Here is a 24,359-nt window from a genome sequence, read left to right as displayed (position 1 = left end):
GTACCTGGTAGGCTATAGTCCGTCCATGATAACTGGTCTGACCAATTAACTTGAAATCTGGAACAAAGACTCATATTACTTTTAAGAGAATATTAAAGGAAAATCCTTCCCCAAAATGTTTGCAGTCACAAGGACTTGAATAATCTAAAGGTCTTTAGAGGAATGGCTAAGCTAAATGTTGTAAACAGATACACACTGGAACACAAAACAGATGTTGGATGCAAGTATGTACTATCAGGGATACAGTATTAAATAAGACAGAGAAGTCCCTGCTCTCTTGGAAGCGCACGGAAATACACAGTAACTATATAAACAAATAAATATGTATAACCTAAAATGTGAAGAAACACTAAGCAGGGTTAAGGCAGTAGAAAGTACTGGGAGGAAAAATAAGTATTGGTTAGAGGGATAATCTGATAGACTGAATAGTGTGGAAGTGGGCCATAAAGATATCTGTGGAAATAATATTCCAGGTAGACGAAACAGTACAACGGCAGGGGCATACCCAGAATATTCAATAAATAGCAAAATGGACAGTATGGCTGGAAGGGTGTGTGTAAAGGGGGTAAGTGTTCGAGGGATATTTGGAATCCAAACAAGACAGGGCCTTTTTAGCTATAGTAAGAACTCTGGGCTATAAGATGGGAAGTCATTAGAACATTTGAAGACGGTGTTAAAAGTGAGTTATAGTACACAGAGCAACATGAAAAGAACTTAAAAACACTGCACTGTGTGGGAAAAGGAAGATTTACAGGAAGGCATCATTTATGTTCACTCATGAGCACAGATTAAAAAGTCCTATTAAACTGATTTCACCAATATGTAAAGCGGGTGTAATCAACTAAGCTGATTTTATTCCAAAAACTTAAGGTTATTTTCACATATAAAATAAATAAATCTTTTCACTTGCTACACTGACACAATTTTTAAAAATACATGATCATCTCAATTCAGAAGCAGCATTTGACAAAATTCAAAATTCGATTCATAATACAAGTAATAGCAGGTAGAGCATATTATTAATCTGACAGCCATTAATCAGAATCTCATTTCAAATATCACACCCGGTGATGAAACACCGAGAGTTCTTCCTTCAAGTCTGAGAATGATTCAAAGATATCTACCAACATCACTTGAACGATGGACCTCCTGGAGTACATCATGGATAAGAATAAATGATACAGAATTAGAAAGCATGAAATAAACTGATATGATAATCACATATTATGAGGATAATATGTGTAGAAAATAATACAGATAAATTACTAGAGTAAGTGAGGTTACTTTGCAAGGGTGCTGCTCCACAGTCAACATGCAAAAATTGGTTGTATTTCAGCCAGGTGGCACTAGTGGTAAAGAACACTCCTACCAGTGCAGGGGATGTAAGAGATGTGGGTTTGATCCTTGGGTCAGGAAGATCCCCTGGAGAAGGAAACGGCAACCCACCCCAGTATTCTTGCCTGAAGAATCCCATGGACAGAGGAGCCTGGTGCGCAGTCCATGGGGATGCAGAGTTGGACACGACTGAGCAACTACACAGCTCAACTAGTAAGACTATAAAGGAAAGCAAGGAAATCAATGCTATGGAAGTCAGGATGGCGGCAATTCTGTAATGTCGAGAGAAGAAAGCTGCTCACGTTTGGGAGGTGACATAAAAGAGACTTCTGGGTGTTGTTAGCACTTTCTCCGTCTAGGCGGTGCCTACCTGGGCACTGGCCTTGTGATAAACTTAACATTTTTGTTTACTTTTCTTTATGGCCCTGTTTTGTTTACTTTTCTGATGTGTTCGATTAAAAGGGATTTTAAAGAAAGATCACTAGTCACTGGCTGAAAAAGATAGAAATTTATTTCTCACTCATGAGACATCCAAAACAGATGCTAATTGGTGGGTAGGGCTCTCCTCTGAGTGGTGATCAGGCTCCTTCATCTTTTGGCTCTTTCAAGGTCATATGCTCAAAGGCCAAACTGAAAATAGCATGGGGGACCGTGCATAGGGAAATTTAAGGACCCAGATCATAGTAGTAGCACACCTTAGTTCTACTATCATCCACTTGATCACACTTAAGAATAAGGGAAGCTGGGAAAGAGTCCAGCTGATTTCCCACAAAGAAGAAAACGGGTGTGAGGATCAGCTGGCAGTCTCTGCCAGAACACACATATACCAAAACAACCATCTATTCTGCCAAGGATACACAGTGTTCAGGGGAACACAACAAACATGTTGTGAAGCTATAAGAGGGACTGAAGTATGAATCAGGAATAAAGGAAACAAACAAAATAACAAAGAACAGGAGAGGGGCATTTCATGAACCAATCCTAACAGTGCCACGAACTTCAGAGGACAAATTCAGTTCTCAGCATCACTCTATGACCGACAAGAGTGAGGAAAAAGTCAAGTAGCAATGGTGCCAGCAATGCCATCCTAACCATGATGACTCTAAAGTTGACCTTAGTTTTTGCAGCTGTTCATCCTCCCCTGGCTCCTGGCTGTTCTCTAAGCCTCACTCCCTGGACTTTCCATTAGTTCTCTGAGTAACTTATTGATATCCTTCCAATAATTTTTCCTGTTAACCATCAAAGCCAAACTTGTACAAAGTAGATTTATTTTACCTATTGAACCTCCAGTTCTATGGTGAACTTTAGCCACGACAGTATGCATCCGTTTGTCTTTGGCTTCGATGCAAATGCTGCTGCAGAAAGCCAACATCTAAACCTGCCTCTGGCAGCAGCCAAGCAGCAGGAACACATACTTACCTCCCAGATCTCAGAGGGCATATCATTGGGGGAACTTATTTTGTACTCGGAACCCTGAACTGCAAGGGTTTTAATTTATCTAGATGGCAAAGAATCTGAGAAAGCCAGAAGAATGGATAAGCTCACTATGGAGGATGCTTATTAGGAAATACTTCAGAGCTGACAGGAACAGCAATCTAGATGTGTGAGCGGCTGTTCATACGTGGAATGCTCTGGTTATTCATCTGTTTTCTTTTGGCTCCTGCACTCTCTGTGCCTCCCTCTCAACCCCCACACACACACTCTGGAGTTGTGTTGCTGCAGCTGTGACTCTGCAAACTGTATTTCCCAGAACCCACTGCCAGGTAGTTCCATGAGGTTCTGCCAGAGATGCCATAAAGGGAAACTGAAAGTGAAACACAGCGGGGAGGGTCTTCATTCCTGTTTTCCAGCTGCTGTTGCAGTACTTCAGCTGCAGACAGCTGGCTCTGGCTACCAGCTTCTTCTGCACTCCGCAGCACCTTTGCTACACTTCTGAGATACCAGCAGCAGATCAGTTTCTGGCATGCCAGCCAGAGAAGAGTCAGATGGTGCGCCCCCACCCTCAAGGCCATGTCCTTCCTCAGAAGTCCAAGCACCAGCTATGTGGAGGGAAACTCCCCCACAAAAGTCTGAGTATTGACCAGTCAAAAGGGGCCACTTCTCTGAGCTCCTGGTTTCTGATAATCACATCGTTTCTTCCACTTGGTTTTCCCAGGCCTTTGGACATTATCTGATTTCTCCAATTCTCAATTTTTAATTACATCAAGCACTTTCTTTTGACTCAGCTTTTGTCACTAGGAATCAATTCTCTGCATTAAATGTCCTCTATGGGACTGATGCTAAAGCTGAAACTGCAATACTTTGGCCACCTCATGCGATGAGTTGACTCACTGGAAAAGACTCTGATGCTGGGAAAGGTTGGGGGCGGGAGGAGAAGGGGACGACGGAGAATGAGATGGCTGGATGGCATCACCGACTCTGTGGACATGAGTTGAGTGTACTCTGGGAGTTGGTGATGGACAGGGAGGCCTGGCGTGCTGTAATTCATGGGGTCGCGGAGAGTCGGACAGGACTGAGCGACTGAACTGAACTGAACTGAACTGAATTGAAACATTTAGCGTGGTTTCTATTTTCCTGACTGAGTCCTGATAGATACATGGATGGATATTAAAAATATAGTTCAGTGAAGAAAAAAGTATGAAATAAGACAAAATTTGTTGATAGTACTCTGTAAGTTAAGTACACACACAGGAACAATTCACATTTTATAAAAATGCTTGTGCAAGGGCTTCCCTGGTGGTCCAGTGGTTAAGAATCTGCCTTCCAATGCAAGGAACATGGGTTCAATGCTGGTGTGGGAACTAAGATTCCACACGCTGCGGGGCAACTAAGCTTGGAAACCACAACTAGAGAGAAGCCGGAATGAAAGATCCCATATACCACAACTAAAACCCGAGGCAACCAAATAAATAAATATCTTTTTAAAATACTTGCACAATAAGAGGATATTAAATAAAGGCCCTACATATATCTATATAGGATATGTTGTTCAGTCACTAAGTCACATCTGACTCTTTGTGACCCCATGGACTGTAGCCCGCCAGGCTCCTCTGTCCATGAGATTTTCCAAGTAAGAATACTGGAGTGGGTTGCCATTTTCTTCTCCAGGGTATCCTGACCGAGGAATCAAACCTGCAGCTCCTGCCACATCTCCTGCATTGCAGGTGGATCCTTTAACGAAGAGCCACTGGGGAAGCCCAACACAGGATTCACTCTTAGATAATAAAGCTGATCCAGAGCTCACTAACCCTCCTACTGTACATGAAGTTAGAAACACCAGCTTCATTGATGGGAATTTGGAGGAATAGAGAGAACGTCCCCCTGAAAGGCAAAGAAGCAGTGCTGTTCCCTCTAACCTCAATCAGGTGAGCAGGGCTCTAAGAGGACCACTTGTAGTCATTTTGTATTCCCATGACAGGGAGAGACCTTATATTCATTCAGCATTACATTCTCTAGCGGGAGGCTTGCTGCACTCAGAAACTTATAGCCCCAGTTCCAACAAGGCCAATGGGGTGGAGGCTTGTTGGGAGAAAGTAACCCAAGACACCGGAGAAGGCAATGGCAAGCCACTCCAGTACTATTGCCTAGAAAATCCCATGGACGGAGGAGCCTGGTAGGCTGCAGTCCATGGGGTCGCTAAGGGTTGGACACCACTGAGCGACTTCACTTTCAATTTTCACTTTCACACATTGGAGAAGGAAATGGCAACCCACTCCAGTGTTCTTGCCTGGAGAATCCCAGGGACGGGGGAGCCTGGTGGGCTTCCGTCTATGGGGTCACACAGAGTCGGACACGACTGAAGTGACTTAGCAGCAGCAGCAGCAACCCAAGACACTTGTAAGGGGCTGGAACCACAGAGAATGGAGAGGTCAGAGTCAGGCTAGCTGGGGCAAGGTGAGGGGAGAGGAGTCAGCTGCTAGTCGGGCTGCACTTCTGCCCTTTGGCAGGACAAACATGCGGGAGCTTCCTGGGGGCTCCCAGAAAGGTAACCACTCTTAAGATGTTTGTTGAGACCTCTCCCAGGAGGGCTGCCGGCCAGGGTGAGGTTCTTTAGCACTAGGGGGCTAGCGATACAGTGTCAGGGTCAGAAGCTGAGGGGTGTGGGCTGGCTCTGAGGTCAGAGCCAGTTAGTGCAAAAGTCTCCAAGGGGCAGGGGGTGGCTTCAAAGAACCCCAACACCTCACACACTGAACCAACATTTAAATGCCTGTCTTAGTAGAACACACTGATAAAGCCAAACTAAACCAAAAGTTTAGCCTTTTTGCCTCTAATATACCCTTCCCCATTCCAATCCTAGACGTGACAGAGGAGGTAAAGAATGAATGAAATAAACAGAACCGTGAAGGTTTCCCCGCCCCCACTGAGCTGGAGGGAGAACAGCTTTGAACTGAAGGAGTTGCTGACAAGTCACTGAGATGTGGGAAGGGGTGGGGAAGACAAATGTATTTAAAATGTTAGTATTTCAGACTGATCTCAGTCATATTCTAGGGAATAATGGAACATGTTTACACCAGAGTATTAACAATGTAGAAGGACCCTTGAAGTAAGACCAAAAAGACAGGGGCTGTGGCAATCTGTGAGACTCCTGAGAAAGCTAAGTAAGTAGGGTGTTTCCGATTAATCAAATCACAAGGTGTCTCTTGTGACCATGAGAATCAAGAGACCAAGAGAACCACACAGATCTAACTGCTAAGATCCTTGAATTCCTGAGCCAGTGCCAACAACCATCAGGTTTCTAGTTTTATGAGATAAAAAATCTAACCTGAGATATTCTTTAGGGGGATTTTTTTTGGGGGAAGGGGTTCACAATCAAAATGTAACTGATAAAATCAATCTCTCAATTTCCTCACGTGAGCATTTTTCCCCCAATTAGGAGTTCAACTCACAGGACAAGGGATAGTGTAAACTGGCATCTGGTAAAATAATTAAATGTCTGAAGCACCCTGAAGGAAACACAGGTTTCCTTGTTTTGTGATCAAGACTAAGGTGGACAGGATGTCCAGAGAAGATATATTAGCCAGGGCATATAATGCTAACGACTGTAACAGTTCCCAAACTCACTAAATTCATGCAAAAGAGGCTATTCCTTGTAAAAACCAATGTGGATGCTCTTGGTCAAGAAATTTTCCTCTAAGCTGCAGCTCAGACATTCAGAGGTCTACTCTCTGACTCCATCTTCAAAACACCTGCTTCAAGGTCACCTTGAAAGGCAGATGAAGGGGTGGAGAATACAGAGAAGGGTCATCCACTCTTTAACTGCCCTGTCTGGTAGTGAAACATCACTTCTACTTACTTTCCACTGGGAAGGACTATGCACACTGCCTCACCTTGAGGCAAAGAGCTGGGAAATGTAACTATGTGACCAGGATAAGGACATTCTGGTGAGATCTAGCCTGCTTTTTATGGAAAATTTGATGCTAGTGTGAAGATCTGGAAGATGAAAATGAACTCACCAGGGAAAATTGCCCTGGGAAGACGAAGTGGCAATTATAAAGACCCAGAAGTAGAAATGGCTTGGAACGCTTGAGGAATGAAAAGAAAGCCTGTGCAGCTAGAGTTTTTCATGTGGAAGGAGTAGATTAAGATGCAGTTGGAGAGGGAGGCCTGGGCAAGATCACTGAGGCCCTGGAAAGGAGTCTGCCTTTCATTCTCAGAGCAGTGAGAATCCATTGAAGAGTTTTAAACAGAGAAGTGACATACCTGACTTACATTCTAAAAAGGCTCACTTGGCTGTGCGGCAACTGAATTGCTCTGGGAACAGGAGTGGAAGCAACTGGGCCAGTCATGTGGTGATTGTAGTAGTCAGAACCAGGCGGCCAGCCTGGGAAGCCACTGGGGATGGAGGACAACCTAGAAGTCTCTGTGAAAATCTGCAAAGGGCTGTGTGCAATTATGCAAGCGATTGAGTGACTGGAGCTGACCTGTGTCTCTGCCAAGATCATGTTTTTTCTTTGGGAACCGTGTTCCCTTAGGACTGTGTTACAAGAACAAAAGCTGGAGCACACCAGTGACTGCAGGGGTAGTCAACCTCTAAAACGGATGCTGAGGAAGCATGAGCACAGGCTGCTAACCAAACCCAACTTTATTCTTGTCTCCCACCACCGCTCCTTTTTTCATTCAGAGAAAAGCTGTGGCAAGCCTGTGACTTATGGCTCATTCTCAGTTCACAGATTCTTAGCATCAGTGTAAGATACAAACCCAATCTCAAGTGATTACAACATCTAATTCTATGCAACAATAAATAACCTGCACCTCTTCTGGCTTTAGCTGTTTTCACCTCTCAGCTCTGTCCCACTAACGTCAAGAAGCCTGCACTGGAGAAGGGGCAGGGATGATCTCTAGGCTCTCTGCTCTTCTCATGTCCTCTGCACCTAATAGCTGCTGACTGCTCTGGGCCCAACTGCAGAGAAGGAAGAGGATAAGACAGCTTTTGCCCAGTTGGATATTTCTGGGTCCCATGGGCCTCACAGATTTAAAGGGGGCATCTTGCTGTCCTTTTTCTGCAGTCCCCTTTACCCTGGTGGGTGCAGCTTTATTCTGGGTGGTATCCTACAATTCCCTCCTTAGTCCAGATGGCACACTCCGAACTTCTCTGTGCATCCTTACCTCTTCAATGGTCCTACTGGACAGCACTCTAGACCACCCGATGCTTCCCCTGCTACAAGGTGCACAGGATACACTCCTGCATGGTTTGCCTCAGCAAATTCTAGGAACACAGACCACTGCAAAAGCAGCAGCACGCCCCTGGCTCCACCACTGAAAGTGAGCCTCTGCTTGCCCTCTGCATTTCCAGGGCAGGAGTCAGTCTCCAGGTGTACCATTTCTTGGCTTTAGGAATAAATACCTCTGGCTTCCTGAATGCTCCCAGTGGAGTCTCCAGTTAAGACTCTTTCCCACTCCCATTTACCTCTTACTATGACTGCTACTCCTTCATCCTATTCTCAAATTGTACCTTAAACAGATCTCATTGTTCCTTAAACAGCCGGTATGCTGTTTTTTCTTAAGGGAGCATACACTGTTCTTTCTTCAGTCTAGGCTCTCAATATCAGACATCAGACACTGAAGCCCAGGCTTAAACGAGAGATGGTCCTGAAGCTGATAATGGAGCAGCAATGACCCAGACTCAGAAGTCCTGCTTTCAGAATTGATGGAAAAGCAGGTGGACGCTGGCCTGACATAGGGGGAGTCAAGGGCCTGAGTCAGACCCAGAAAGATGTTTATTCAGGTGGCTGGAGCCAGAACAGGCAAAGAAAGAATCCAAATTTTAAGAAAGGGAAGGAAAGCAAAAGACCGAGGAAGGCAGACCCCAGCTGTCCTGTTGAGCATGAGAACAAAACAGGAAAAACTAATCAAGATCTAAGAAAATACGTAAGACCTGGGAGGAAACAGGGATATGACACTGTAAAAAGGTGATGTATGTTCTATGAGGCAGATGTCCTTAGACTTTATGGCTTGCCTCCCCATGATCCCAAGAGGTTCCTACCCCATGAAGCTGCCGCAACAGTTGCTTCCCCTATAATCCCCAGAGAATTCCGGGAAGTTGAAGAAGACTGTCAGGGTATTGTCATGGCTGCCTGGCAGCCAGCTCCACTCACCAGACTCACATCATCCCTCAAATGGAAGTCTCTCTAATAGGCTGTGTGACCCTCTGTCCTTCTGAATTCGTGCTAACCAGCCTCTCCTACTCTGTCTGGAGATTTCCTGAATCTGCCCCTTTCTTCAAGACATTGGCACTGTTCCTTGCTAACTTCTATCATCTTCTTGGAGAACTTCAAAGTCCATGCAGACCCACTCCCAATATCTGAGCCCCCCATGCAAGAAGCAATCTCCAGGCAACCTCCCGTGCACTCCTCTCAAGCACTCACTCCTATAACTAACCTCTTAAACTTGGCCACTGCCCGGGGCTACTCTGCTTCCAGTATGAACTATTCAGACATTCCAGTTTCTGACCATAGCCTTCCATCTTCCCAGGTTACTTTTTAAATTACCCCCAGTGCAACTACCTACTACTGTCTTCACTCCATTCAGTTGTTCTACAAAGTTCCATGGCCCAGCACAGACATCACTAACTTGTGGATGGTCTGAAACTCCTTTGCTCAATTTCAATTGTGTGGTACGGTTTCAACTCTGGATGATCTCTTGCTGCTGCTGCTGCTGCTAAGTCGCTTCAGTCATGTCTGACTCTGTGCGACCCCATAGACGGCAGCCAACCAGGCTCCGCCGTCCCTGGGATTCTCCAGGCAAGAACACTGGAGTGGCTTGCCATTGCCTTCTCTGGGATGATCCCTTCGTACTCATTTTTTCTACAGTTACACCTAGATTCCTGAGCAGGCAGAGATAACCACACCATTGGGCCAACTGGTGTAGCTATATATTCATGAATAATACCACTATAAATTCAAACCCCTCAACATTACGCAGAAATCCTCTCCCTGCCACAATCTGACCTCTCTCTCATTTTAACAGACCTTTCAACAGCATCCGACAGCCAAAAACCTTCCCATTCCTTCCACATTAAGAAATCCACTCTCCTGGTTTTATTCCATCTCTGGCCCTACCTTCTCTTGTTACCAGTGGTTCATTTTCCTTTACTTATACATTAAATGCTCCTCAGAGTTCTCTTCCAAGCCATTTTCTCTTCTCGTTTTCTTACTCTGGATATCTTATTACTTGAATTATCTCCCCTGGCTGCTGAGTTTATGTCTCGCTTCCAAATGAACATCTAGGTACCAAAATCCCAACATTTTGAATGGCATCACCAGTGCAAACAGTTGCTTAAGCCAGAAACCCAAGATCTGCTTCAGATTCCTTTCTCTCACCAAGCCTCAACGTCCCACCAGTTCTACCAACTGAAGTTTTCCCGCCTGCCCACTCCTTGCACCGTCACTAGTGACCTCATCATGTGGCCAAACTTGGGTTTCTGCAATACCCCTGCTTCTCACTGGTCCACGAACCCTGTCATCTTTATCACCTCCTTAGACGGATCTCAAGTGACCAGCTCTGGAAATACAAAGATAAATATGAGCTGAGAAGACTGCAGCCTAATGTACAAAACAATCGCCACACAGTATTTAAACCCTGCAGTTGACCTCTTCCTGTAGTGCTTTGAGAATGCAGATGAAGAAATTAGTTCTGCTTTGGGAGCAATGGCATAGGAAACAACTAGGCTGTCTGGAAGGATGAGTAAGACCCTGCTAGTCAGATGAGTATTCAGCAGCGAGAAGCGCGTGCAAAGGCACTGAACAGTGTCTGCTGGATGGTTCACAGCCCAGCCTCCAAACATTCCCTCTGGCCTGCACAACCTGCCTCAAAACACCCCCTTACTGGAGGCACTCAACTGGTGCAGAGTCCCGGAACCTGTGTGCCAGTGGTTCCTCTCAGTTCTTGTTCTTGGAAATAAGTCTTTACCGTCTGAGCCAGCAGGGGAGCCCTTAGAAATCGGCAGAAGAGACTGCATCTTATTCCTTGGCCCATGGCAGATGCCTTTGGGAAGAGGCCAAGGACTTGTCATCCCAGTCATCTTCTCCCAGAACTAGTCTTCTCTGCCCATAGATTGGCCCAGGATGTGCTGATCTGGGTCCACTGCAAGACAGAAACAACAGACACACTCTTCTGCCAGTTCCCACCCCAAATGGCATCAGTCAGTTGTGATTTATGGAGACCCAGCTCCCACATCACTCCTACTCAAACAACTGCTCACAATTAAGAATTTCTAAAAATCTTATAAAATAAGGCTGTTGAAAGGCCTATCTTGAGCTCACCCAGAGTCTTCCTCAATCAAACAAATTCATCCTTTACTCTTCAACCTTAATCCTGCTTAGGGAAGGTCTTCAGAAACAGTAAGGCTTACAACACACAACAGCCACAGCAAGTTACTGAGCACCTCCTATGTGCCGAGCCTTGGCTACAGATTTCCTCATTAACCCATACAACAATCCTATGAGTCAGTAATTCTATCATTTACCAAATGAGTAGCAGGACATTCAAAGAGTCAAAGGCTCTTGGCAGTCAACGGCAGGCCTACCTGATTCCAATATCTGTGCTCTCAGCCAGACAAACACCAGGGCCCAACAGAATAACAGAGGCTGGGAGGGTTAGGGCCATTCAGCTCCAAAGATGGAGATGACAATCAGGGGAAAAAAGCACTCAGTACAAGGACAATCAAACCATCTTGACTGAGATGTCCAGATGATGTTGGTGGACTAGAGCCAAGTTGCCTCTGCTGATGTGAGGGCTGCTGCACTTGCTCTAGAGCCAAGCTGCCCTAGAGCCAAGAAGCAATGCCTGCCTGCAGTCTTAAAGGCCCGAGCAGACCAAAGCCGTAGAAGCTTTGGGTGAGCAGAGGGATCCGATGTGCAGATAGGAAAATCAGAATAGAGACTGGAGATGCCAGGACAGAAAGCTTGTATGGCTTCTGAGAGATGGAAACAGACACCAAACCCAAAGATGCCTTGAATTCCAAACCATGTAGTTTCCATGACACTGAGGGGATCCGTAATTCCCACCACTCCTGTGGTCTCACAATGAACTCCCTACTCTTTAGCTAGCCCCAATGACTTTATGCTTCCTAGAACCAAGAAGCCTTCATCACAGCAGGGTTGAGCCAAGAATTTCATTACATTTTGTTCTTGAGATGGAGTAGGGGTGGTACCAGGCCCCGGGTCACAGTCTGGCTGGATACAGTCTTCACAGTACCGAGTCTGGAGTTCAAGATTTGCCTCCCCGTTTAAGGAGGGTTCCAAAGGTCACCTGCGCTTGTAGAGACAAGGCTGAAGCTTCAGGCCTGAGAGCTGAGTCTTGGGCCCTACCCGAGGGGGCCCGGTCTTTTCAAAGTCAAACAAGAAGAAGTGGCTGTTGGTCAGATCCTAGGGAAAGAAAAGACCCAGTGAGCTCTAAGTCCTCACCCCAGCTCTTCAAATCACCTCCGTCCAGGCCCCAACCCTGCTCAGAAAGCTTCCCAGCCCTCTCCCACTACTCAAGCCTTCAAGGAGCAAACATCTGTGTCTGACAATGACCTCCTTCCTGAACACCATTATTAGCCTGAAGGGCCACACATGTGACAAAAATAGGACAGACTTCCTGGGGTCCTACCTTGGAGATGACCTTGAAGCCAAGTTTGGTGACAGCCCCCAGAAAAGTCCGAACATCTTCAAAGCGGCTGCTGACCTCAGCCACTTTCAGGAGACCCCTGAGAAGGACGGAAAGTTCTGGGTAAGTACACCGACTTGCGCATGTGCACAGCCATGCATCTGTGTCCTGGGAGCACCTACCCTGGCTTCAGCACTCGATTTGCCTCCTGCAGGAAGTCTCTGATGTTGGTTCCCATCAGTGAAAGGCAGAACACAGCCACATCTATAGATTCATCCTCCAGAGGCACCTGTGGAGTGAGAATGTTGTACAGAGCACACCTTATGGGAAGGAGAAAGCCAGCACCGAATGCTAGGGGTGCACACAAGGATGCAGGGCGGGCAGAGTGTGTTACGTGGCAGGAGAGAGGGGCTTACCTGGGCCATGTCACACACAGTGACCCGGGGGTCCAGAGAGGCCAAGTCAAAGCAGTGCACGGGGTTCCGGATACTTGAAGCCAGGCGGCAGTCCCCACAGCCAAAGTCAGCTACCACCAGGGACGCAGGCCTGGGAACGGAAGGGAGGAAGAGCTCACTGGTCTGGTCTGAGCCTGGGACTGACACACCTAGCTTCCCAATTTTCACTAACCGCTGGCGAAGATCCCTGGCGATGCAGTCTACGGGCTGCAGTGGCCACTTCTTGACTTGGTTCTGGAAGCCACGGTGGTAGAGGAGAAAGGCCTCAGGGTCTTCCTGGAAGAGGCGCTGAGCAGCACTGCTGGGCCCTGAGTACAGCTGTTCATTGAGGTAGCGGAACCGGGCACCATCCAGACGCTGGGCCATGCGGGCTCGAAGAGCCTCTGCCCGGGCTCCATGGCTATCTGGACTGGGGGCAGAAGGCACCTCTGCAGAGGCTGGGGCTGGGGCTGGGGCTGGGGCCTGCTCTGGTGGCTGAGGCGGCCGAAACTTGTTCTTCTGTCTACGCTTGTTCTTCTGCCGGTTCCGCCATTGCTTGCGACTCAAGGTATGGGGAGGATTAGAGGAAGGGGTCTCACAGGTTGGCTTGGTGGGGTCACTTGTAGCACTAGAATTCCAAGCTTTAGAATCTGAAGAAAGAGAGACAGAAAGGCATACTGGGGAGCAAGATGCCCTGAATTCAGAGGCTTAGCACGGCATCCTGGCCATACCCCTGTCCCTAGGACAGAAACTGTGGTCTACATGAAAGTACTTCTTATTCCCTAACCCCAAACTACTGGTGGCAGAGGAACTCTGTCATATGTAGGATCAGCTGACGCCCACGCCCCCAGCCCTCACCATCCCACATATACTACCTGTTTGGTCAACACTGTCCAGGGGCTGGGCAAGATTTGAAGGGATCTGTTTCCGGCATTTCCTCTTTTGTTTCTCTTCTTCAGCCAAGTCACGGCCCAGAAGAGCCCCTTTGTGGCAGTTCTTCCTTTCCACTTCCTCTTCCTTGGAGTCCCTGCTAGGTGGGCCCTGTGTGTGACGTTTCTTCTTCCTTTTCTCTTCTACTTTACTGGACGCACCAGCAAACAAGCCCTTTTTTGGGCGTTTCTTCTTTGTTTCCACTACCTCCTCCTCCTCCTCCGAGTCACTGCCAGGCAGGCTAGGGGGCTGCTGGGGAACAGATGCTACCTCCAGGGCCCGTAATGTGGCCAAGAGCTGGCGGCGACTGGAGCCCTGGGGGAAAACAAGGGATGAAAGCAGGGGCAAGGAGAATGGATGGGGCCTAGGGAGTAAGAAGAGAGATGGGGACTTCATTCAGATGCTGCTTATAGGCATCTGGATTATTCCCAATCAATTTACCTAGCTTATCACGAAGACTGCCAGGGCCTGAAGAACTTTCAAAATCACCATCCCAACCTTTGGGAGGCTGGAGAGCAGAGAAACCACCCACCTCACTCTCTTCATTGTATACATGAGGTGACGGGGTTCCCAGAGAAACACTGTAAGGCCACAAGCTACAGGACCGAGGCTAGTGACCAGGAGTTCCAACCCTCAATCTCAGGTTTCTACCTCTAGCTAATACCTTTTTATAAAAAGTAGGAAGATCTTTGAAAATAAGAGTGACATGATCACACATGTGTGTATTAAAGATGTCTCCAATTGTAGTGTAAAGAACTGAAAGAGAAAAAAACAAACAGAAAAACACTGAAAGGGACAAACTGCAGACAGAGGCCAGTGGTGGGGATTACAGCAATGGGTCGAGGGGTTGAAGAAGAGGGAATAAAGCAGGCAGATTTCACTTCACAGGGTGACTGAAGGACAGAAAGAGCCTGAACAAGCGCAGCAGCCCTCACATCGGCGGAGGCTTAAAGGAGGTCTACTGTCTGGGAGGCCGTTCTGGATTGAAGTCCTACTGGACGGGTTACTCATCCTGGAGATTCTCGGTACTCCCTCAGCACCAGCTCCCTTTGAACAGTAGTACTGACAGCCCTTCACTGTCATTCACTTTTGCTCTTTCCAATCTCCACACGGCAACCAGTGACCTTTTCAAAATGCAAATCTGAAATCATTCCCCTGCTAAAACACTCCATTGGCTTCTATCTTTAACATGTGCAAATATTCTAACGTAGCCCTCCAATTTCTACCACACTGCCTCTCATTCTGTGTCATGCTCCCTTGCGCCCGGGTCTCTCCAGATGTCTTTCCTTCCAAGAAACCCTCTTTGCTTCACTAACTTCTCCTCACCAATTCTCTCTCAGTTCCAACGTCACTTTCTTTTCGAAGTTCCGGATTTGGGGAGGCTGCAGGCGGCCCGCCTCCCCCTAATTACACACGCGGCGCGCCCCAGCTCCGGAATCCAGCAGTCTGTTCTGAGTACCCCTGCGGGGCCACTCACCTTGATTTGAGAGGCTGCCGTGGGCCGAAGCCCTAAGGCTACAGACCCGAGGTCCGCGACAGGGGCCTCCTCGGCCCACTCCGGCTCCTCGAACATGGGGCTAGGGAGCGCAAGGTTGCGGGATCCACGCGCTTCTCCACGTGCTGACAGAGTCTAGGAATCAGACCGCTGAGTGACTCCGGAACAGGGCAGGAAACCAAAGAGTGAGAGATGAAGTGGCTAGAGCAGCCGGCGCAGTGCCGAAGACCATCGAGTTCAGACACTGGTGGGCTAGAAGGGCAAGGAAGGCGGGAGGGAGGGGCTGGGAGAAGGAGGCCCGCGCGGGCCTGAGAGGGCCAGGGGCGGGGCCGGGCGGCGGGCGCGGCCGGACGGGAGTTCCCCGGAGAAGGCTCCTCTAGCCCGAGTCCCGGTGAGTGTGGGGGCCCCCGTGCCCCCTCCCCAAGGCTCGACCTCTACCAGGCGGTCACCCCTCACTCCACCTACTCGGTTCCGAGTGGGGAACGAGGGCCATCCCCGGCAAGGACCTCCGATCGCCTCCTCCAGGGTATACGGCGCCTAAACTCCGCCCCCCCCAACCTCCCCCAGCTCTGTTCGCGGGTAGGGTCTCTGTGCTTGCTCTCGTGACATCCCTCCGGGAGACACTACCTTTTAATCAACTCCTACTTCGCTTGATCCGCCTTTCCCTCGCGCTCAAGGGACACAGTCCAGGATCACCCGCTGCCTCCCTAACTCCTTTTAGACATCCAGTAGCTGGGGACGCAGAGCCCAGGCCCCTAGCCCAACACCACACTTCTCTCCTGTAGGGGACAAAGCCTGGGGCTCACCCGCCCCCCTAGATCCTTCTGCAGTTCCCACACTTTCCCAGTCTAGGGGACTCTGTGCCGGGACGCTGCTATGGACGACATTTTCACTCAGTGCCGGGAGGGCAACGCGGTTGCGGTCCGCCTGTGGCTGGACAACACGGAGAACGACCTCAACCAGGGGTGAGCTGGGGTGGCTGGGGGGCGAGAGGAAGGGCAAAGACATGCTCCTCTCCGCGATGGGGGGTGCTCACTTCTGGTGCGGGCGGCTAACTTTTCTATTCAGTGTGATGAGGGTTAAGCACAGCCTGTCAGCGGGGCAGAGGGTCTCCACACCGGAAGCTGTTGTTTGAGCTGAATCTTGACTGAATAAGAATTTCACAGGCAGAGACTGCAGAGAACTTTTCTAACCTCATTGAACCTCATGGGCAAAAGTTAGGGGGCAAGACACAGAGCAGAGTGCCAGAAACTGTCCAGAGCTCCATATGGCTAGTGGAGAGAAAACCGCTGGGCTTCTGTGGGCTAAAGCTCTAAGCACAAGTGTAGAATGACAGAAGTTAAGACTGGAAAGGTCTGCAAGGGTCAGTCAGATCATGGAAGAGTATTTAGGCTATAATAATGTTTTTATTGCAAGGGCAAGGGTTTAGAGCCATGTAATGGTACGATGAGATTGTCCATTTGTTAAGTGTCATCTTGGATACTTTGTGAAGAGCAAGTGGTGATGTGAAGAGAGGCAACTAACTGCCTAGCCCATCTCAAGTGATGATGGCTTAAACTAGAATGGGGGCAGGCAAAAAAGAAAAAAGTGATCAAATTCCTGAAATCTTTCAGATAAAGAATTGGTGCAACTTGGTGTGGAAAGTGAGGAAGGTCAAAGATGATGATCAGGGTTCTGGCTTGGATAGATGGTGGTTCCTTTTATTGAGACGGACAGGGCTGAAGGGTGGTGAGTTCCACTCTGGACACATTTAAGTGACAATAAAGTGGAAATGTGGAGTAAGCTGCTGGATTTCAGGAGAGAGATCTGACTTGGAGACAAAGATTTGGGAGATATTAGCATGAAGATGGGCTTCCCAGGTGGCTCAGCAGTAAAGAATCTACTTGCCAGTGCAGGAGGCACAGGAGACGCGGTTCAACCCCTGGGTCTGGAAGATCCCCTGGAGCAGGAAATGGCAACCCACTCCAGTATTCTTGCCTGAGAAATCCCATGGACAGAGGAGCCTGGCAGGCTGGTCCATGGGGTTGCAAAGTCAGACATGACTGTGTACGCACACATGCATGCATGCACACAGACACACAGCCTGGCAGGCGGGTCAATGGGGTTGCAAAGTCAGACATGACTAAGCATGTACACGCACACGCGCGCACACATAGAGACACATGTAGATAGCACCTGAAGAGGTGGATATGAAACAGGGGATGAGAAACCTACAAGACCAAAAAGGAGCAACTAGAGGTTGAAGAAGAAACAGGAAAATATGTTAGTAAGGCTTAAAGAAGTGAGTAAGTTTCAATGAAAGGAGAGTGGTCAGTGGTACTCTAGGCCGCTACGAGGTCAAAGAACTTGAGTATCAGTGTAACCATTGAATTTACAGTTAATTATATATTTAATGATCTCTGTGAGAGCTGTTTCAGAGGAAAACAAGTGAAAAAACCAGACTGTACTTGGTTCCTTCATTTAAGGAACTATACTGAACATGCACTGGGTGCTAGAAATCCAGAATCAGACATAATGCTTGCCCTCAAGGCAGTGGTCTTCTGCGCAGGTTGAGAGAAAGTGAACGTAGGCAAGTTCTTTAAGGTTGGCTGAGACAGGAATGCAAGAAAAGCAGTAGTGATGCTGATTCAGGATGGTGGAACTTTTTTTAAGGTGAGGAGAAAATAGATTTTAGGTTTGAGAGTTAAGGATCACCTGTCACTTTCATCCAGGCTTTATCGGTCCCCATTAGACTCTACGCTATTTCTCTATAATTCACACTCGTTCCATTTTTCATATAATTCTTCAAACGGTGCTCTGATAAAAACAGACAGCACAGCTACTATTTTGTTGGTGGCATCATAAAGGGAAGGTAACTTTTTCCAATGAAGCTGGCATCTAGGAAGACTGCTGCCGAAAGGTGAAAGAGTGGTATTAGTGAAAGTGGTGCAGGTATGAGTGGATAGGCTTCGGGGCCCCGATTGGCTATATGCTGGATATGAAGTAAGTGTCAGTTTCCTGCTGGTCTCTTTGAGATTCAAGTTCAGGCTCTGAGGTGACCGGAGCCTGGCAGTGGGCAGAACCCTTGTGCCCATACTTTTGCTCTCAGGCTCTGGCCTTCTCTGGGGCCATAGACTGCCAGAGGCTGATAAACTGGGGCACAAATTAAAGAGCTGGGATGCAAAACTGACTAAGTAAGGGGTGGTGATTGCTTTAGGAAGAGGGAGGGGAATACCTCCCAGGAAAGCTTTTGGCTATCTTTGTGAACAGATGAGGGCAGCTGTAGAGGGCAATCAGTAAGTTAAAGGTCACACCCACCACCCACTTTGGCTTTGGGGACATCTGTATGGCCTGGGGTGATCATACCCCTGATCGGCTTCAGGCCCCGCCTGGAGCCCCCACACGGGAAGTGACCGCAACACTAAGGCATCCGGAGGCTGACGGCCCAGACCACGGACCGCCCCCTTGCTCCGCCCCTTGGATCTGCAGCCCAGGACTGGAGGGAATTTCCTTTTATGGCCCCAGGCTGTCAGGCAGGCCTAGCTTCCACTCAAATGTGGTTTTTTTGTTGTTTGTACATTTCTTTAACTTTATAAAATAGAGAAGTTCTTGGGAAAAGAAAAAAGTTAAGTACAGCTTTCTAATTAAGTCATTCTCATTTTCTTGTTTTCTGTACCTAGGACTGCTTGAGAAGAATCCTGTCTTATGTGGCTGTATCTGCCTCATGAATGATTTACCCAAAGCATTTCTCCTTTTCATTATAAACCCCTCCAAACCATCATTTTAATTCCATTCCCTTTTTAGATTTTAATTTCAGTATCAGAACCAAAACCAATCATTAAGCTTGCTTCCTCTTCCATAAACTGTGGCTTTTCTTCTCAAAGCTTCCCTTCCTTCCTATTAACACGCACTGAACAGCTGCTGTCAATTCTCAAGAGGCTTTAGTAATAGAAAAGACAGCCCATTTAACAGATTTTTACAATCCAGTGTGACAAGTACTGTATGTAGTAAGGCAGTATACAAGATGTGGTGAAAACAGAAAGAACCAACAGATGTTGCCAAAGGGGTGCAGAGGAAACCAGATGAAGAATGTTACTATTTAATGAGATAGAACGTGCCAAGGAAGAAAGCCTAGAGGGAAATGAAAACAGTGAATCATACGAATTTGTTGGGATTTCAGGTAGTGGTTGGTTGGGTTTGAAACTCAGGGGAAGGTCTGGACTGGACAGCTTTGGGAGTTGCTGGCATGAATGAGAATCAAAGTTCTAGAGGTAAGGATTCCCAGGGAGAGTATGCAGAGTGAATATTAAGTTTTTCCTGTGTCAAAGCCTTTGCCCCCATCCTACTTCCAAATCAATGACCCTTGTGCCTTCCTCAAAGGGACGATCATGGCTTCTCCCCCTTGCACTGGGCCTGCCGAGAAGGTCGATCTGCTGTGGTTGAGATGCTGATCATGCGGGGGGCACGAATCAATGTGATGAACCGTGGGGATGATACCCCTCTGCACCTGGCAGCCAGTCATGGGCACCGTGATATTGTACAGAAGGTACGTATGAACCCTTTGACGCACATGCCTGGAAGTAAGACACAGGCACTGTAACATAATGTACAAAGTATGTGTACTCATCTCCCTCCTTGCATGCCCCAGTACACATCTCTCATTTGGGACTGACTGTACCTTCTACCTCTTTCTGTTTGGCCACGGGGACCAGCTGCTGCAGTACAAAGCTGACATCAATGCGGTGAATGAGCATGGGAATGTGCCCCTGCACTACGCCTGTTTCTGGGGCCAGGATCAGGTGGCAGAGGTGAGTCCTCAGGCCCTGAGCTCTGGGATGGGTGGGAAGGAAGTCTGAGCTTGAGTGGGAGACTCTGGAACCCTCAACCCATCCTCTGAGTACTGTCCTGTGTACAACATTCACAAGGTTTGTACCGCATCTGCATTCATGGTTAGTTGAGAATGCAATCATCACAGCCATCTAATTCCAGGACCTCGTGGCGAATGGGGCCCTTGTCAGCATCTGTAACAAGTATGGAGAAATGCCTGTGGACAAAGCCAAGGCACCCCTGAGAGAGCTGCTCCGAGGTCTGTCCCCACCCACCGCTTGTCCTCGTCTTGTCCTAGCCTGTCTCTTTCCATACAACAGCTGAGGTCAAGACTTTGTCTTTCTTCCCCAGAGCGGGCAGAAAAGATGGGCCAGAATCTGAACCGTATTCCATACAAGGACACATTCTGGAAGGGGACTACCCGCACTCGGCCCCGTGAGTCAGCTGTGAGGGGAGGGGTGGAGAGAGAATAGTCCTGGACTCCTGGGGCTGGGAAAGAGGGAAGCTGGGTACCTGACCTGCCCACACTCTCAGGAAATGGGACTCTGAACAAACACTCCGGCATTGACTTCAAACAGCTCAACTTCCTGGCGAAGCTCAACGAGAATCACTCTGGAGAGGTAACTCCCCACCCCACCCCACCATGTTACCTGTTGTGCACCTGTTTTCTCCTCCAGTTAGTGGGCAAGAAAACAGTGGCCTTAGTTAAAGCCTTCTAACCCTTATCTGTCCCTCAGCTATGGAAGGGCCGCTGGCAGGGCAATGACATTGTCGTGAAGATGCTAAAGGTTCGAGACTGGAGTACGAGGAAGAGTAGGGACTTCAATGAGGAGTGTCCCCGGCTCAGGTGGGGCAAGGCCTAAACTGGAAGCCTTGATTTCAAGGAACCCTGTCCAGCACCCAGAGGGAGATCTTTTATGCTGGATCTCAGCCAGGGACACTCTCTGCCTCTTCTAGGATTTTCTCACATCCCAATGTGCTCCCAGTGCTTGGTGCCTGCCAGTCTCCACCTGCTCCTCACCCCACCCTTATCACACACTGGATGCCATACGGATCCCTGTACAATGTGCTACATGAAGGCACGAGTGAGTAGGGGGTGCCAAATCTCATTGTACCTGGGTGTGAAAGAAAGTCTGTGAGCCTCTCCAAATGATTTAACTCTTGCCTTCTCACTTAGACTTCGTTGTGGACCAGAGCCAGGCTGTGAAGTTTGCACTGGACATGGCAAGGGGCATGGCCTTCCTACACACACTAGAGCCCCTCATCCCACGACATGCACTCAACAGCCGTAGTGTAATGGTGAGATCACAACTTCACTCCCGGCCCAAGCCCCACAGGTCCTTTCCCTAGAATAGGACTTACCTCCTTCCACACAACTATCTTCTCTTCCTCAGATTGATGAGGACATGACTGCTCGAATCAGTATGGCCGACGTCAAGTTCTCCTTCCAGTGCCCCGGGCGCATGTATGCACCTGCCTGGGTGGCTCCTGAAGGTGAGTGATGGGGCAGAGAAGGGGCAGCTCAGTAGTAATGGAAGGGAACAGAGACAGGACAAGCAGCTGGAACAGATAAGTCCTGTCCCTCCAGCTCTGCAAAAGAAGCCTGAAGACACAAACAGACGCTCAGCAGATATGTGGAGTTTTGCAGTGCTTCTGTGGGAACTGGTGACACGGGAAGTACCCTTTGCTGACCTCTCCAACATGGAAATTGGAATGAAGGTGAGAGCATAACTGGATATACTTGGGGGGGTAATTGTGGTGGTAGTGACAATAATTGTAGTGGGGCTGGGCTCCTGCCACATTGATTCAAATATACAGAATCCTGTCCTGAGAGCTAGACATCTCTCCCCACATGAGACTCAAGTTCTGAGACTCACCTTGTTTTTTCTTGTGTTTGCAGGTGGCATTGGAAGGCCTTCGGCCTACCATCCCACCAGGCATTTCCCCCCACGTATGTAAGCTCATGAAGATCTGCATGAATGAAGACCCTGCTAAGCGGCCCAAGTTTGACATGATTGTGCCTATCCTGGAGAAGATGCAGGACAAGTAGAGCTGGAAAGTCCTTGTCTGAACCCCTGAGGCGTTAGGACACGGTTAGGGGAGCGTGCCCCCCACAGCAGCAGGCCTCTGGTCACCTCCCCTGCCACGAGTCATGGTACTGCCCCAGCCGTGGGGCCCGTCCCCTGCCCCCATCCCTGCCACCGTGGCCCCAAAAGGGAATGGGCTCAAAGCTTTGTCACTTGCCACACGGTGTCTCCCAGCATGGGAGGGATCAGCCCTGCCTGTCACAATAAAGTTTATTATGAAAACAGGCTGGTGTGGGGACAAGAGAACAGACAAGAACATTTAGCTTGGGTGGCTCAGGTGAAGTAGTGCGGCTTCTTCACATTGATGCCATACTCGCTGAGGGCAGGGGTCAAGTCCTCCATGGTTAGAGTATACTTGCGGTCCTGAGGGAAGAGGGAAGAACACCAGCTGAACACAGGAATTCCAGATTTCAATCCCAAGTGGGTGACCCTGAGTAGGTCTTTCACCTCCCCTAAGGCTTAATTTCCCTCAAAGGGGTTTCAGGATAATTTAAGTCTCTGCTGCTGTAGGAGATAATTACTGAATCAAGGAGCCTCCCCTCACACCTTGCTCTTGCTTCGGGAGCTGCCAGAGGCTGTGCCCTTCATTTTGCAGTGCTGTAGGGCATCGTTGGCAATATCTGAGATGAATTTCTGGGCAGCTAGGGAGATGAGCCGAATTCTAGAGAGAAAAAAATGGTATGAGAAGGGCACAGACAACAAACTCTACACAAGCACCCAACACTAACCTGCCCTGAGTTTACTCACATGCGTGGGTCGGAAGCTTCAAAGCCAGCACGGTTCAGGTAGTAACCAGTCACTGCATCAGGGATCTGAGAAATCAATTAAACGACTGTTAGCGTTAGCTCTGTGTACTGCGGGGCTGAGAGTCGGGGTAAGGGAAATGGAGGGCAGGCCTGGCTATCAGGAAGCTTCCAGTTTGGGTGAGAAGAAGGGAAAAATAACAAAAGCTAGGAAGGGAAATAAACACAAGAGGACGCTGCAAATCCAGATGGTGTGGCAGAAGCTGGCATGACAGCGAGTCAGAAGCCTTGTTCAGGCGGGAAGCCCACCGTAGGCGTGTAATCCTCCAGCTGCATCAGGAAGTCCACTAGAGGCGTGCTGGACACCACCGGCTTCACCTCTCCGTTGGCCGCGCTTGGCAGCACGTAAACCCCGTTAGACATGGCCCCCTCCGGGGGCGCCGCGCCGCCAGTCGTCACCGGAGCTGGAGGAAAACCAGCAAACTGAGACACGGAGGTGGGAGGCTCGAGGGCTCCGCTAAGTCTGCCTTACCCTCTGCCCTCACCCGCCGCTGGGCCCAGCCCAAAGCGCGGCCCTCGGCCTCACCCGTCCCGGCCCTCACCCGCCCCGCGCCGCTCGGCAGGCTCCCCGGCCCGCGCCGCCACGGCTCCAGTGCCCCCTGCCGCGGCTCCAGCCCCAGGCCCCCCTGCTGTCCCCGCGGGGCTGGCCTTGTTCTCCGCGGCGGTGCCGGCGGGCAGCGCGGCGGGGGCCGAGACCGCGGGCGCCGGGCCCGGGGCCGAGGCGGCGGAGCCCGGCGCCGCCTCGGGGTCCGCGCCGGAGCCGCTGCAGCTCATCGGGCCGGTGGGAGAGGCGGCGAACAGAGCCGCTTCCGCTTCCGTTCACGTTACGCACACGCCAGGGAGACGTCACGCGCCCCACGACTCGCCCCTCCCACGCCACGTTCGCCCCTCCCTTAGGCCGCCTTCCTTTATTACCCGCCCGTCCAGCCGGTACGTGACAAAGGCCGAGGGCGGAGACCAAGTGTTGCGGGACTGCGCCAGCGCGGACAGTCCGCGTCCGGATCCGCGGTTCTCCAGTGTGGATCCGCTGGGATGGGAAGCCTTCAATGTCGAGAATTCTCTTCTCTGGGTTTGGGGCCCCTCACCCAGCCTGACGCCTAAAATCCTTGCTTTGGGGCTCATCGCCCCGACACTTCCCGACTGTTGGTCGCCTGCCAATCTGCATATTTTCTGGCTCCTTTATCCAGCCTTTTAAGGGTTTGTAGTGGAGTTGGATGACCTCTTTCCCCGCCAGCTGCCCAAGGTGAAGGTAACCGGACAGCTGACACAGTGCTGCTTCAGATGGGGAGAGAGGTACAGTCCACCGCCCGCATAGGTGGTGAGGGGTTGGTAGGATCGGAACCAGGACTCCCCCCACTCGCGTCCCCAACCCCTGTATACC

The 24,359-nt window shown here is 49.3% G+C and overlaps 3 protein-coding genes across 6 annotated transcripts; 1 reads left to right on the top strand and 2 right to left on the bottom strand.

The window, feature by feature from the left end:
- Positions 1-834: 834 nt before the first annotated feature.
- Positions 835-15,503, bottom strand: RRP8 (ribosomal RNA processing 8). Its single transcript, XM_055423486.2, has 7 exons — positions 15,265-15,503; positions 13,733-14,102; positions 13,051-13,507; positions 12,840-12,969; positions 12,606-12,712; positions 12,427-12,523; positions 835-12,200 (listed from the first exon to the last, which is right to left on the bottom strand). The coding sequence occupies exons 1-7, from the start codon at positions 15,358-15,360 to the stop codon at positions 12,081-12,083; spliced, it is 1,377 nt and encodes a 458-aa protein (XP_055279461.2). The 5' UTR covers positions 15,361-15,503; the 3' UTR covers positions 835-12,080.
- A 70-nt stretch (positions 15,504-15,573) lies between these two features.
- ILK (integrin linked kinase) lies at positions 15,574-22,400 on the top strand. Of its 4 annotated transcripts, none has more exons than XM_055423487.2 (13): positions 15,574-15,673; positions 16,135-16,247; positions 19,642-19,807; positions 19,974-20,069; positions 20,251-20,347; positions 20,440-20,523; positions 20,623-20,708; positions 20,826-20,935; positions 21,046-21,173; positions 21,266-21,387; positions 21,483-21,582; positions 21,677-21,807; positions 21,989-22,400. In XM_055423487.2, exons 2-13 carry the CDS (start codon positions 16,159-16,161, stop codon positions 22,136-22,138), a joined length of 1,359 nt encoding a protein of 452 aa, XP_055279462.1. In that variant the 5' UTR covers positions 15,574-15,673; positions 16,135-16,158; the 3' UTR covers positions 22,139-22,400. The 4 variants fall into 4 exon arrangements, with proteins under 4 accessions (XP_055279462.1, XP_055279465.1, XP_055279463.1 ...); XM_055423490.2 differs by having other exon boundaries at positions 15,593-15,673; positions 16,130-16,247; XM_055423488.2 differs by having other exon boundaries at positions 15,595-15,673; positions 16,068-16,247.
- Positions 22,368-23,790, bottom strand: TAF10 (TATA-box binding protein associated factor 10). The gene is made up of 5 exons (XM_055423491.2): positions 23,521-23,790; positions 23,228-23,382; positions 22,923-22,987; positions 22,722-22,836; positions 22,368-22,538 (listed from the first exon to the last, which is right to left on the bottom strand). The coding sequence occupies exons 1-5, from the start codon at positions 23,750-23,752 to the stop codon at positions 22,449-22,451; spliced, it is 657 nt and encodes a 218-aa protein (XP_055279466.1). The 5' UTR covers positions 23,753-23,790; the 3' UTR covers positions 22,368-22,448.
- Between the last annotated feature and the right edge of the window lie 569 nt (positions 23,791-24,359).

Source organism: Moschus berezovskii, chromosome 14 (genome assembly GCF_049115385.1).
Source record: "Moschus berezovskii isolate FMDL1 chromosome 14, NW_MosBer_1.0, whole genome shotgun sequence".
NCBI classification, from domain to species: Eukaryota; Metazoa; Chordata; class Mammalia; order Artiodactyla; family Moschidae; genus Moschus; species Moschus berezovskii.
This window is presented reverse-complemented; position numbering and strand designations above follow the sequence as displayed.

What these genes read in the sequence shown, in the direction of transcription:
- ILK (XM_055423487.2), top strand. Translation starts at nt 16,159, where the DNA reads ATGGACGACATTTTCACTCAGTGCCGGGAGGGCAACGCGGTTGCGGTC. An exon ending in GAGGAGTGTCCCCGGCTCAG is followed by an intron (nt 20,936 to 21,045) that starts GTGGGGCAAGGC and finishes TGCCTCTTCTAG; the next exon opens with GATTTTCTCACATCCCAATG. An exon ending in TGCCTGGGTGGCTCCTGAAG is followed by an intron (nt 21,583 to 21,676) that starts GTGAGTGATGGG and finishes CTGTCCCTCCAG; the next exon opens with CTCTGCAAAAGAAGCCTGAA.
- RRP8 (XM_055423486.2), bottom strand. Translation starts at nt 15,360, where the DNA reads ATGTTCGAGGAGCCGGAGTGGGCCGAGGAGGCCCCTGTCGCGGACCTC. An exon ending in GGACAGTGTTGACCAAACAG is followed by an intron (nt 13,508 to 13,732) that starts GTAGTATATGTG and finishes CTCTTTCTTCAG; the next exon opens with ATTCTAAAGCTTGGAATTCT. An exon ending in GCCAGGGATCTTCGCCAGCG is followed by an intron (nt 12,970 to 13,050) that starts GTTAGTGAAAAT and finishes TTCCGTTCCCAG; the next exon opens with GCCTGCGTCCCTGGTGGTAG.
- TAF10 (XM_055423491.2), bottom strand. Translation starts at nt 23,752, where the DNA reads ATGAGCTGCAGCGGCTCCGGCGCGGACCCCGAGGCGGCGCCGGGCTCC. An exon ending in TGCCGAGCGGCGCGGGGCGG is followed by an intron (nt 23,383 to 23,520) that starts GTGAGGGCCGGG and finishes GTTTTCCTCCAG; the next exon opens with CTCCGGTGACGACTGGCGGC. An exon ending in GCTCCCGAAGCAAGAGCAAG is followed by an intron (nt 22,539 to 22,721) that starts GTGTGAGGGGAG and finishes CTCTTCCCTCAG; the next exon opens with GACCGCAAGTATACTCTAAC.